Consider the following 14,623-nt stretch of genomic DNA (forward strand, 5'->3'; position numbering starts at 1 on the left):
AATAACCAGTGCCGGTAAACGACACTCACAAGTGTTCGCAAACTGTTAAATTAACAGTGCTCGAGAATGATGATGTAAAATTAACAGTTAAATGAACACATAACAATAAAAAAAAAACTACTTAGACAATTTTGTGCGCTGTGATGTGATAACCAATCCAAAGTTGTTAACTATAATGAATTGTCATCAAATATTAAGCGGTGCCTGCAATGCAGGTGACCGGTGCTTTGCAATTGGATCCGTGGAAGGCATACCATTTACAGTAAGAAAAGAATTTTTTCTCTTTTTGTGGCCTGCAAGTGTGTTTGCTATATGCGAGTGTGTGTGTGTATGTGCGTGAGTGAGTGAGTGAGAGTGAGTTCGTGTGTTTTTATATTGAATTTTCCCTTTGAATACGTACATATATATGTATATCATGATCATAATCATCATCATCATGCATACAACGAGATATAGATATGGCTGGAAGAGCAAGACGGGGAATTTACCCACATTTAGACGTAGTTAATAAACTTTTTTCTTTTTGTTTTTTGCCCTGCAAGCAGCAACAACACGGTTGGCATACATATTGGCATATTTGCACAAAAAGGGGTGAGAGGGGGAGGCGGAGAGAGAAAAAGCGAGAGCAAGACACTTAATGTTTTTATTTACATATTTGTACTATGTATGTATGTACACATATGTATGTATATATGTGCATATGTATATACGTACATGGTGGTCAATTAAAATTAAAAAAAAATATCACATGCAAATGTTGAGTTATTCATACACATCCATATATATGTATATATTTTTTGGCATATCGTATAGTTTTTATTAAATTGCATTTACATAAATAAAAAAAATTGGCATTTATTAATTACATTTAAAGGTCAAGAGTGTATGTGTAAGTGTGTGTGCTGCTGCTGCTGCTCCAGTGAGCGAGAGAGAGAGTATCTTTCTGAAGTACACGCGTGTATGTGTATGTGTGTGTGTGTGTACCCTTCGATTGGTCAGGTGGCCTTTGTTGCCCTAATTTTCAATGTTCTGTCCCCGCTACCGACCAGCCTAAACACCCCTTATTTTGACCTTTATTTTTATCATCTTTGTTTTGGCTTAGTCAATTTAACTGCACTAACGTTTTTGTAAAGTTTCTATATTATCGACAACCCCCACCCATACGCCCACCGCCTTTTATTTCGCCATCACAATAGGCAGCTGTTTGTGCTTACATATTTGCCATCTGCACTGTGCCTCTCCCTTCCCTTCCCTTCCCTTCCCTTGCTTTAGTTTCTGTTTCGTGTTTTGTCTCCGCATCCGCATTGCTTTTAATTATAGTATTTTAATAATTAATAGAACACGTAGCCCAATGGCGCCCTCTGGCTTCTGTTAATGTCATACATCAACCCAGACATTGTGACGCGACTCTCCTTTTTACCCCCCGCCACCCCTTCTTAACACTTATGAAACCCTTTTGCGCATATCCTTGCATAAGCGAAATAAATTTTGTTTTTTCATAGAGCTCTGATACTTCCCCGATCTGATAAATACAGTCAACAATATTAACAATGACCTTTTTTATGACCACGTTCTTTAAAATCTACTCAAATTTCTCTCTCTCACTCTCTCTCTCAATAGCAGAAATCGGTTTACTATATATCTCAAAATAAGTTTATATGGCGAATATCCTACTGGATTTAATCAAAACGGCTGTGTTAAGATCTAATCTAAGCTTTATTGGCTATCAATGCCTTGATTATAATTACAAATGAAAATCGGATAGTAACCAAAACTTAATCAAAATCTCATCTGTGGTTATTTTAATTAAATGTATTTACTAGAAATGCATGCACTATAGTGTTGGGTTGCTCATGAGTGAGTGAACAAAAAAGAGTTGTTCCTTAAACTGAGCAACTGAACATGTTCCTCTCGAATTGTTCTTTATTACTCACTTGCTCTTTTTTGCTCACTTGTTCTTTATTGCTCACTTGTTCTTTTTTGCTCACTTGCTCACTATTGTTAACTTGCTCTTTTTGCTCACATGCTCTTTTGCTCAGCTGTTTTTCAACACTCACTAGCTTTGAGCTGTTCATGAACAGTGAGTAACTGAGCAATGTGAATGAGCAACTGAGCAAAGTGAGCGAGTCGACTCACTTCGAAAAAAAGAACAAGTGAACATGTTCACCAAATTGAGCAATATTTACCCAACACTAATGCACTATAATATTTGATCTAAAAATGACTTGGAAAAAAAACCTTTGTGTGTCGCTGCGATAAAACGGCCAAGATAATGAAAAGAAAAACATATCAGCGACAGGGCAACAAATAAATCATTAAATACCCATAAACAGGTAACTAAATGTGATGTGGTTGGGTGGCAAGGCTAAGCAGTCTAAACTGATAAGCGCACACACTCAACACACACATACACGACACACTCAAGGAGTTTGAGAGAGGTAAATTGAGAGTGAGGTCTTAAAAATGAAAATAAAAAAAACAGCTAAAAAACTTGTTCATTTACAACTGATAATTTCTAAGGGAATTACTGGGATTTTTCTAAAGTCCGCTATAAAATGGGAAAATCTCTTAAACTATTATAATTTCGATGTCCTTAATCGATTTACCCTCAGCTCCGCCACTGATAAATTATATACATTAATCAGCATCAATATCACTTTTGATCTACAAAAATAGAGATACAGAGTTATACACTTTTGGAAAATAAATTGATAGAGTGAGCTAATCAGGAATATGTTAAAGTTATTTCCGTATTTTTCATATTCACGTATGTAATTCTATGCCAAAAACGACCGCAAGGTGCGCTAAAGTGTTAAAGGGGGGATATAATGTAACTTTGCACTTATTGTAGTGCACATTGAAGTCGATGTGACTTTATTTTTTGGCTGTCCTATTTAACACACTAATGCTAATAACTTAATCTGAATTTGATCTCAATCATCTCTTTTTTTCAATTTCTTCAGGCCTATGCCGCCGGCTGTAATGTGGTCATTTTGGCCAGCACATTTGAACGTGTCCAAATTATACCTGGAGCCAATCATGGCTATGTCAAAATCTCCGCCTTGGATTGCAGCACGGATACGGGAAAAATAGCCGCAGCCTATGAAAATAAGATATGCATTTTTGAGCCGACACCAGTGATTGAGTCGAGCAAGCATAATACGCACTTTCTGGATTACAGGTGAGAGATTGATCATCCCCGCATCAAAAAGTGGTTGAATAAATATTTACTTTTATTATCATCATCTGATGAATAGATGGGTGCAGACTGGTTCCTTTACCAGCCATTCGAGTGTGGTGACATTGTCGTGGAATTTGGAGGGCACACGTCTCCTAACGGGTGGCACCAATATACAATTGTGGAAAAGTAAATCACCCACCCATCAGCAAAATGAGGAGGAACACACGGGTAAGTTAGCCGACAGAGCGACGGGTCCTAAGTCCGTCCTATATGTAATTATGATATGTTAAATGAAACGATTGTTTATTTTTCCATTGATTGTGTGTGTTTATAGGTGTGAAATTTGAAATTGGCGAAAGCAAGGAATCCAGTAAACCGGCCAATAATCAGGGGCAACCAGATGATGTGTCCACCTGGGAGAATATTTGGTCATGCCAAACGGCAATACCGATTTATCATATGGCATTTAGTCCAGATGGCACTCTATTCGCCACATGCGGACGCAACGATCGTTTGGTTAAGATTTGGTATGAGAATAAGCAAGTTCTGTTTCCGGCGGCCAAAGTAACCACTTCAAGGCAAACAACAACAGATGGCGGTGGCACAGACTTGGGTGGTGGCGGTGGCAACAGTGAATTGAATTTCACTTATGTTTATATTGCCCATCCTCGTGCCGTCTCCAATATTGTTTGGCGAAAGACCAGCAAATATATGCCCAAGGGATCGGTGGCCAATATGCTGGTTACCTCATGCCTGGATAACATATGTCGCATTTGGATCGAGACAGTTTTGCCAGACGATGGTCTAGTTAATATGACGCAATTCGATCCATTGGCCTCGCAGAATCCAAAATTTCGTACGCATCGGCATAAGCATCGGTTTATGCAGCGGTTGAAGCACATGAAGACCTGTTTCCACATACGTCGACACATGAAAGCCGGCCACAATGCCAATGTGAGTGGCATTGGACCAGGTGGCATTGGGATGGGCGGCGGACCGGGTGGTGCCGGCATCGGCATGGGTGCGGTGGGGAGCTCACCAGCCAGTTTTAGCAACTATCAGGGACCCATACCCTCGTTGCCATCATCGTGTAGTGTCCATGATTTCCATTCGTATGGCTTTCATGGATCCGGAGTGACACCAGGCATGCATTTCCATTTGGCCGCTTCAATCAATGCTGAGACGGATATACCGCTGGTGCCATCGATGCAGACCTCGGACCCCACCAATCAGAATGTATTCATTTTACATTGGCTTAACAACAAGGAGATGCATTTCACCCTCCAGGCGGAGGCCATACTCCAAGAGTTGACCAAGAAGGTGATTGATGAGGAGAACGGCCATGCATCGACCAGTGGTGGGGCTGGCGGAGGAGGAGTTGGCGTTGATCTGCCCGATGATGCTGGTCATGCTGGAGGCAGTGGAGGCAGCGGTAGCCATGGCCATCAGATTCCGTCTCACTCACATGGAGCCCATAAGAAATACATACGTTCCTCGAAATCTGTATCTGTCGATGATAGCGGCGAGGAGTATAGCAAATATTCACAGCACACAGCGGGCACAGGACTCCATTTGAACTCCATGTCCAATACGACATCGCAGAATTCCCTTAACAATGACCAGCATCATCCAATTACCCAACTGGTCGATTCGCTGGATAATAAAATTGAATGCCTCCTCCGTGATTGGCATCAGAGTCCAGATTTGCTATTTGCCATTCATCCAGTCGATGGAAGCTATTTGATATGGGTAATTGAGTGGCTGGATGATTACTATCCGGGTTCGTTTCGTCAGGCTCAGGTCTCGTTTTCGACGAGAATACCATCGGCATTTCCCTTGGGCGATGCCATGTCCATGTCCACCACGGTGAGCCTCTTTAATACAGGAACTCATCCGCTAGTATTTCGCGATATAGCGAATAATGTGAGGAGCAAGGATCATCAGGCAGATGATTCATCATTGAAATCAGATCAACATTCGGGCCAGACATTTGACAAGCATGACGAAGAGCAAGAGGACGACGCTGCTGGGGACCAGGACAATGAGACGGATCGTATGGATCAAGATGATGAGGCGGCCGGAGATCGAAGCGGAGCAGCTAGCACATCACAGGATTCGGGAGCAACCGGGGCCGGCTCCACCAGTGCATTGCCATTGAATGTCTCCCCGTCCGTTTCCATGGTAACCAAACACTCCAATGGCACGCTCAATCTCTGGCAATTAACATTCGCCTTTAAGACCAAGTTCACTCAAGTATTAAGCATTGGCCATGTGAGTCGAGCCTCGGGTCATCGATTCCGTGTGAACGACATCACATGTCACCCAGTGTTGCCACTCCTGGTGTCCACATCGCATCACAATTTGCCCGATTCCACGGAGGTCAAGTCTCCCATGTCGCCCTTCGAGCAACCTCTTGCTGGTGGCCCTGGTGGCAGCGGCGGCCTGGGTGGACCAGCAGCATCATCATCCGGTCCAGCCGGCGGATCTGGCAACACCAATTCCAACAGTGACAAGGATATCTTTACGCCCACTGGCTTCTGTTCCGAATTGATTCTATGGCGTGTCGACTCAGTGGGTCCCCTTTGCCATTCTGGTGGAGTGAGTGAGCTGGCCCGCATCAACTCGCCAGAGATATCGGCTTTCAGTAATGTAGCCTGGATACCAACTCTTCTGCCTAGCACCACTCTGGGCAGCTACAGCAATTCGCCATCGGCGTGTTTTGTGGCCAGCGATGGCGAAAATTTGCGTGTCTATCAGGCCGTCATCGATGCCCGTACGCTGCTGGCCGAGATCTCCTGCTCGGAGAACTTGAACACTTTACACAAATCGCATTCGCTCTCCTCGATGATCTCGAATGCCTCGAGCACTCTGAAGGCCCAGCATCAGCGTTCAGCGCAGTTGCATGACAAGCTCAAGGTGGTCTCGCAACAATCAACGGCACGTCCCGGCTGCATCCTGCAGCTGGATGCCATTTCGGACGCGAAACACGATTGGCAAAATACCCAGTTCCTACATGTGTTCCAGGCGCAATTGATCACGGGCGGGCAGCGGGCCAGTTCAATGGATGCCCACGACCTTGAGGCGGACCCGCGTCTGAATGCTCTCCTCGATAGCGACATGGATGCTATTGTGGATTTGCAAAGGAATGTGGATTTCGAGGAACCCTTCTATATAGTCAACATTGAGAAGACTCTTAGAGGCAGCACCATACATATGTGGCGTATAGTGATTAGCTCCAAACAGCAGAATTCATTTCTTTCGGAGACGGCAATGTATGTGCCCGATAGTAATCTAACCCAGGAGCCGGATGATCAGCAGGATCAACAGCAGCAGCATCATCAGCAGCAACAACAGCGACGCATGTCCCAGGGAGCGGAGACACTAACGGGAGCCGAGCATTTTAATGGTCAAGTGGAGGCTCCACATATATCCATTACTACCAAAAAGGTTTGCACACAAGAGCTACCACTGCCCGAGGGTGTGGATGTTATACATGCCTCACCAGCAGCTGGCCATTTGAGTAGCTCGAGCATTTATCCAGCATGCTTTGCCCCTTATATCATTGTAACGGCCTGCTCCGATTCGATTTCCCGTTTCTGGAAGTGCGAACCCCTTAGACAAGACAGCGATGGCGACGACAATGGCAATGGCGATGGCAAAGAGAAGTCCGAGGAGGCGGATGCCTACCACTGGTCGGAATGGAAGATGTTTAGCCGCATACAACAATCGGCTATCGAGATACCAGGACAACCCCTTAACATCAGTGCCGCATATTCGGGTCGCATTGCCTGTGCCTATAAGTACGGTAAGAGCTTCACTCGTCCCAACAAGGGTGATCCTGACTCGCGGTATGTCAACCTCTGTGTGGCCATCTATGAGTGTGAGAGTTCGGGCGGCAGTGAATGGGTCCTCGAGGACACTATCCATTTGAAGAACGTTCATTTGCCGAGAATTAACATCGGTCATGGCATTGATCTTAGCTATCTGCACGACAGTCGATTGTTGGCCAAGAAACAGAGGCTCAATCAGGTCCTGCACACGTTTGCCCACGACGACAGTCGTTCGCCTCGTAGTGGCGAGACAACACCCGAGTTGGCCGTCACTCGTCAGCAGTCGGCAGCTGCCTCCGGTCTGCTCACTGTGCCCAGTTTTAGCACATTGCAGTCGTTAAGAAAGAGTATAGCGGAGAATGGCAACACCTGTCCATTGACCCAAAAGCATTTGGTACAACTCGATTGGGTCTCCAAAGAGGATGGTTCCCACATTCTTACTGTGGCTGTGGGCAGCAAAATATTGCTGTATACTCCAGTTAGCTCCGACATCGCCCAGGCCAACATCAAAGCCATGAAAGAGTCACGTTCCGTGCATCGTCCCATTTTGCGTAAGGCTAGCTCGTTGGCTCAACCCAATTTTGTGGATGAGATACGTTGGATGAAACTGAGACAGATCGATCTACAGACTGCCGATGGTTTGCCACCGTTGCCCATGCAAATCTCTTGGGTGCGTGATGGCATTCTGGTGGTGGCCATGGATTCGGAAATGCATGTCTATTCGCAATGGAAGCCACACTACGGTTCCCTGTATGTGGGCAACGGTGGGCTGGGCTCTGCTAGTGAAGACTTGCCGGATACCCGTAATTTGCGTGATGAGGATTTGCGCTCCTTGGCCAATGAGTCAACCCAACTGAGGCTTAAGAATGTCGCCTCCATGCCATTGATCAGCAAGGTGAGCACCGCCAATCTTCAATTGTTGTCGCACGACAAGAAGCGACGCCTGGGTCCTGGCGCTGGCAATGCAAGCATGGCCAACATGAATGGGGCAGCAGGTGGCCACCATCAGGATGAGCCCACAAGCGATGATTATATGACCGATTTCGGTCTATTCCAGGCATCAAGAATCGCTTGCCCAGTGTTGCCTCAGTACCATCCCAAGCAGCTGATGGAGTTGCTCAATTGCGGCAAAATTCGTTGGGTCAAAGCCATTCTGGCCCATTTGGTGAGATGCATGAGCGGCACAAATTCGTCGAGTGTCACCCAGGATGAGGATGGTTATGCAAGACAGCGCAGCTGGTCAAGATCAAGAACCCTGAGCATTAGCTATACAGCCGAACCGAACATTCAGGCGGAGCACAGGGGCAGCACCACACAAATTCCCGAGGAACTGATGCTGGACTACGCGGAGATCAATTCGATTCCACCGTTGCCGCTTTGGGTACTGCTCAATGCAGACCGCGAGACACCTGGCCAGGGCAATAACTCCGGCTTCGAAGCGGACAAGGACTATGATGAGCTTTTCGATATGCACAATTCGGAGGATAATCTGGATGAGTTGCTGTGCGATGGGGTCGATGGGGGCAAACGCCAAGAGCGTCGCCTCTCGCTGCCAGAGAAGCAGTCAATCTCACACTTTGGTCCACGGCAGGGACAACTGTTGTCGCGCCTATTGACTCACACCCATTTGCCGGGTCTCTCGTCGCTGGATCAGATGCATTTGCTGGCTCTGGCAGACACAGTGGCCACATGCAATACCGATTTCTCGGATAAGTTTGCCACCGATTTGAACAAGGGCAATGCCTCCAGCAGTGGCGTGTCAGGTGGCGCCAGTAGTGGTGGCCTGAAGGAGGCCAGCGGTGGCGACTCCCTGGATGATTGTGGCTTGCGTTTCCTTTTGGCCATGAAACATTTCACCTATTTACTGCGGTGCCTGCCACTGCAGCAGCGTTCCCAGTTCCAGCGTCAAGGTGTGGGCACTTCGAACATTGTTTGGGCCTATCACTCGGAGAGCGAGGAGGAGCTTCTCAATTTGATACCCAGCTACACTAAGGGAGATCTACGTTGGGCCACCCTGAAGGATCTCGGTGTGGGCTATTGGCTAAAGAACATTAACACTTTGCGCAAATGCGTAGAGAAGCTTGCGAAATGTGCCTATCAGCTAAAGCAGGATCCTTTGGATGCGGCCATCTACTATCTGGCCATGAAGAAGAAATCTTTGGTGTGGGGCCTGTTCCGGTCTAAGCGTGATGAGAAGATGACTACATTCTTCGGCAACAATTTCGCCGAGGATCGCTGGCGTAAGGCGGCCCTCAAGAATGCCTTTGTCCTGCTGGGCAAACAGCGATTCGAGCACGCGGTGGCCTTCTTCCTTCTGGCCAACTCCCTGAACGATGCGATTGAAGTGTGCATGAACAAACTGGAAGACTTCCAATTAGCTCTAATCATTTCGCGTCTATATGAGGGCGATGCTGAGGGCTGCTACTATCATCGTTTGCTGCACGAGCATGTCCTCGGCACGGACGCTGAAACGGGTCGCTGCGATGAGAGTAAAGCACACCCGGATCCATTCCTAAGGTCCATGACCTATTGGACCATCAAGAAGTATCAGGAGAGCTTAAATACTCTTCTCCTGAATGGAGTAGGCAGTCTGCATAGCAGCTATCGGGAGGAGGATCTGTTGCGGCCCGAACCGCAAGCCACCAATCCGAACGTTTTCAATTTCTACATATATCTAAGGACGCATCCTCTGCTAATTCGTCAGAATATTGCCCTCTCGGCCCAGGAGAAGCGTATCGCGCATGTGGCACTGTCCGGCTTTAATTATGCCGGCGATGTGGCTTCCACTTCGGATAAGCAGCTGCAGCTGGAGGATTCGATAACACCGATTGAAAGGCAATTGTATTTCACTACGGCCCACGGTCATTTCAAATCCGGCTGTCCAGCACTTGCTCTGGAGGTGCTAAACAAATTGCCCATGAAAATCAGCGATGACACCTCCTCGGCCAGCAGATTGGGCAGTCAGGATGTGCAGCAGGATCAACTGCAACAGCAAAAGGAGCAAACCAACAAGGCCGATCTCATCAATACGGGCATTATGGATCAGTGGGGCATGGGCGGTGGCGGCACCACAGCTGACGCCTTTGATTGGGGTGCACCAGTGGCGGCAACTGAAGCTGAAGCGAAATTTGAAATTAAATGGGACGACGAGGATGAAGAGGACGATGGTGCTGATGAGGCGGGGTCTGTGGCTGCGGATGATGAGATGGCCACACCACAACCTCTCCAAGCACCGCAAAGGGGCTCCCCAATGGACAGCAAAATGGACATTATGGCTCAACAATTGAAATTTGTGGCCTGCCTAAAGATACTTATGGAGGAGCTGTCCACTCTGGCCACTGGCTTTGAAGTCGATGGCGGTCAGTTGCGTTATCAGCTGTACATGTGGCTGGAGCGCGAAGTGGAGGCTCTGAAACAGCTGTGCAACTACTGCAGCTCCGAGCAGACGAATGAGACCAATGAATCGGATGCTCAGGATACGAAGGACAATGATAAAATGAATGCCAGCATTATTGCCAACAGCGGTGAGAGGCCAACTTTGCATGAGATACTTATGCAGGATAAACAGGACTTTGAAGCGAAGGTGATGCGGGCAGCCAAGCGCAAGCGTTGGCTCAAAGGTAAGTGGAATCCACTTTCTCCCTTCATTCCTCATACTTTAATTATGATATCTTTCGTCTTACTTTGCAGCCAACGAAACTCTACTGCGCACACTGCTCAGCTATTGCTCACTTCATGGAGCCAGCGGTGGTGGCTTGGCCTCGGTGCGGATGGAATTGGTTCTACTGCTACAGGAACTGCAGCAGGAGAAGACGCAACAGCAGTTGCTCAGCCCCTTGCCCTTCCCCACAACGCTGCCCCTACTGAGTGCTTGTGTGGCTGGCAATAAGACTGTTATCGCCGATCCCATTAAATATTTGCAATCCCAGACAGTGGACATGCTGCAGAGCATCATTAAGGTGTTACCCTTCCCGGGCATCGAGACGAGCGCCCTCAGCGAGATATTTGTGCTACGCGATCTGGCCGTTGCTCTGTCGTCTTGCATCTATCAGTCGTTATGCGATTCTGAGAGTTTTGTGGTCAACAATTCCGCATTCAATGGCTATCCCAGTCCCGGTATTGAGAATATTGCCAAAATCAATTCCTCATTCGAGTGCAGCTATCTTGTGGGAAGCCGTAATGCCTACGGCAGGCGGCGGAAGTATTCAACCGATGAGCCAGCTGGCATATGCACTACTCCATCCAAGTGGCCGGGTGTTACCAATTTGAGAGCTCTGCTAGCTCGTGAGAAGGATGAGGATGTGCCAAAATTGAATGTGCTGTTGCTTGAGTCATTCATATCCACTTATATGGCATTATTCATCTACTCGTTGTCCACCTGCGATAGCCGATTGCTTTATCGCCTTAGCGGACAGAATTTCAGCAATGACACTTGGTCCACACTTTTTGGTGGCGGCATGAAGAAGCTACTAATCAAGCCGGCGCCAAATGGTACAGCAATTGCTGGTGCTGCTGGTGGCTCAGCCTCGGGCGGCGGCGGCTCCACCTCTGAGGAGCCCGCTGATGAGAATAGTGTGTGGAATACGGTCACCTCCATTACAAAGCAACGCATGAAGTTGAATATGAAAATATTAGGTAGCTTTAGCCAAAATAGCTGCTCATCCAACAACATGAAAGAGGATAAACCCACATACCGAGAGCAATTTATGCCGCCCGAGACATCTATGTTGTCCTATTTCCTAACCAAACCGCCCAGCACCGGTAAGTTTTCACAGTGAGAAATCTATTTTCTATGGTAAAGATCATCCGTTTCTCCTCATAGAATGTGATGACTACGACACCGACGACTCACACGAATCGGACAACGAGGAGGAGGAAGATGACGATGATGATGTGAATGTAAGTCGCACACAATTGCGGTCCAAGGATAATACTGAACATACGAATCCCACATCGTATTCATGGAGCATTCTGCGTTTGGCCCTCATTAAAATTAGTACACACAAGATCCAAGAGTTTGTCAAAGTGGCTGGCATTGAATTGCAGGGTAAGGGAAAACTCTCCTCGCCTTGTTTTCTTCTCCTCACCTTTTTGCCGTTTATCTTTAGATTTGCCCGTCATTAGCCCCTTGTCACATGAAGTGCTACGCACTCTCAATCGTTGGCAGGAATTTGCTTTAAGCGATCTAATTGCTCGAGGTCCGCCCACTCGTCATTATATACCTGGTTGCTATGCGGAGAGTGGCATTAATGGTTTGGCCATACACAAGTATCGTTCGCTGTTGAACAAGGACAATACACCGTTTGTGTCGGGCTCATCGGCTGGACCCATACGTCGTCTGTGGAACTATTTGGTCCGACAAGAGCCGGCACAGGAAGTTTTCATTAAGAGCATTTTTGGTAAGAATACGGAATCGACCACAAGGAGCTTGCATCATCACAGCAATCAGCATGACAATGAGACAGATGAAGGTAGGTGCCCGTCGCCATCGAGAATAATGCGGACTAATCTCTACTATCTCCTGCTGTTTTTTTTCTTTAGGCCAATCGCATTCTACAAACGAGAATACAGATCACATACGCATCATTCACAAGGACCATGAATCCATATTGTCGTTCTGCTTGAAGAATAATAGCTCATCCATGATTGCCTTTGCCAATCCACGGGAAATTCAAGAATTTGACATCTCGCTGCTATTGGAATCGCCCAATTGGTATGAGGATGAATGCGAATATGATATGATGAACTTGTCCAAAGATGCCGATACCAATAGCTCGGCCTTTCTTATCATCCAGACTCAAGATCAGTGAGTAACATCAACAGAACAATCATCCATAATATCAAAACCACCAACTGTCCATTCACTTTCCATTTTTGAACAGGAATCAATATGGTTCGAGCAATGCCTATAGTGAGTCCAGTGTTAGCACTCAGAGCGCCTCCCAATCGGGACGCGGCACATCCATGGTAAGGATTAGTTAAAGATTGATTAGTTAGTGAGTCAAATTTAAATAAATCGTTTCTCTCCCAGGTCCTACGTCACAAGGTGGATAATGTTAAGCGCATGAGCGCACATCCTCTGATGCCTTTGTATTTAACTGGTGGCCAAGATGGCTCTGTTCAAATCTGGGAATGGGGGCACCAGCAGCCCGTGTGCAGTCCACGTACCTCTGGCACTTTTGCCAAGGTCACACGTTGCCGCTTCTCCGAGCAGGGCAATAAATTTGGCATCGGTGATGGCGATGGCAATTTGAGCCTCTGGCAGGCCGGCATCGCCTCACAAAATAATCGTTCGTTTATAGTAAGTACAAGTAGCAACATAGCAACATGTCAATTATATATTTGTATACTCTATTTCCAGACCTATCAGTGCCACAATAAGACACTGTCCGATTTTGTGTTCCTCGGCTCATGCAGTCTGCTGGCCAGCGGTAAGTTGAAAAATTGATTTTGTAAATTAGGACTGCATTTGATTAACCGTTTGTGCGCTTCTTTTGCAGCTGGTCAAAGTTCCGAGAACAAGAATATTAACATTTGGGACACTCTGTTGCCGCACAAAAAGTCCTGTGTGTCGGGTAAGTTTGCAGACACAATTCTCCACAGCTGAGTACCATGTAAAACATTTGTTTTTTACAGCGTTCACCTGCCACGATCAGGGCTCATCCTGTTTGGTATTTGCGCCACAGCATCAAGTGCTCATCTCATGCGGCAAACGCGGCGATGTTTGTGTCTTTGATGTGAGACAGCGTACCCTGCGTCATCGTTATCAGGTATTGAAATTCTAGTCACTCCACTCCAAATTCGTTCTAACAATCATCATTCAATCTTTAATGTGCAGGCGCACGATAGTACCATTAAGTGCATAGCACTGGATCCGCATGAGGAGTTCTTTGTCACTGGTTCCATTGAGGGTGACATAAAGGTGAGTGGAGTAACGATTACTGATTGGAAAACACTATTGATCTCTGTTTGTTATTCTTACTGTAGATTTGGGATATGAACCAATTCATGCTCATTAACACTTTCCCACATGAGCATGCCAAGAATGGCTTCTTCAAGCACACCGGCCAGGGTGTCAGTCAGGTTTATGTGGATCCATTTGGTCGCCTGTTCTCCTGCGGCTCGGACGGCTGTATGAAAGTTCGTCTGCTAGTCGAGAAGGATAATATTGTTCACTCTGTGTATTAGTTAGAAAACGAAATGAAAATCCAAAGTAACTAAACAAAACGAAAAACAAAAAAAAAAGTAATATTATGTAATTGTATCTGTATGTAAATTGTTGCACGCGCGTGTGAGTAAAATGTTTATTATTATTATTGTATTGAAATATTTTTTTTTTTTGTTAAATGTTAATTATATTAATTGTATTTTGTTTTTGCTGCTACTATCCTTTTTCCAATCAACAACTTTTTGACGAACCTTCGTTATGTTTGTCTCTAATTCTATGAGTATTTCCTATACAGACTATATGCTATATAAATATATATATATATTATTATTATAATTATACATAACACGATCTATATATATATATACATATACATATACTACTTATTATATATATATTATACACAATACCACTATTATGCTTTAAATCAATTATTAAATTATC

General features: G+C 45.9%; 1 protein-coding gene across 1 annotated transcript; it reads left to right on the forward strand.

Moving 5' to 3' along the window:
- Positions 1 to 100: 100 nt before the first annotated feature.
- On the forward strand, positions 101 to 14,338 carry LOC6653007 (dmX-like protein 1). The gene is made up of 15 exons (XM_002075351.4): positions 101 to 262; positions 2,964 to 3,181; positions 3,258 to 3,409; positions 3,516 to 10,631; positions 10,702 to 11,772; positions 11,834 to 12,058; positions 12,120 to 12,482; positions 12,553 to 12,817; positions 12,894 to 12,978; positions 13,043 to 13,312; positions 13,373 to 13,442; positions 13,512 to 13,586; positions 13,648 to 13,781; positions 13,850 to 13,933; positions 13,999 to 14,338. The coding sequence occupies exons 1-15, from the start codon at positions 176 to 178 to the stop codon at positions 14,197 to 14,199; spliced, it is 10,416 nt and encodes a 3,471-aa protein (XP_002075387.1). The 5' UTR covers positions 101 to 175; the 3' UTR covers positions 14,200 to 14,338.
- Positions 14,339 to 14,623: the final 285 nt, after the last annotated feature.

This window comes from Drosophila willistoni (genome assembly GCF_018902025.1).
Source record: "Drosophila willistoni isolate 14030-0811.24 chromosome XL unlocalized genomic scaffold, UCI_dwil_1.1 Seg142, whole genome shotgun sequence".
Lineage (NCBI taxonomy): Eukaryota > Metazoa > Arthropoda > Insecta > Diptera > Drosophilidae > Drosophila > Drosophila willistoni.

Bases quoted from the DNA above. Each gene is read 5' to 3' on its own strand.
- LOC6653007 (XM_002075351.4), top strand. From the start codon at position 176: ATGAATTGTCATCAAATATTAAGCGGTGCCTGCAATGCAGGTGACCGG. The intron at 3,410-3,515 runs GTAAGTTAGCCG...GTGTGTTTATAG, and splicing joins AAATGAGGAGGAACACACGG to GTGTGAAATTTGAAATTGGC. The intron at 13,782-13,849 runs GTATTGAAATTC...TTTAATGTGCAG, and splicing joins CCCTGCGTCATCGTTATCAG to GCGCACGATAGTACCATTAA.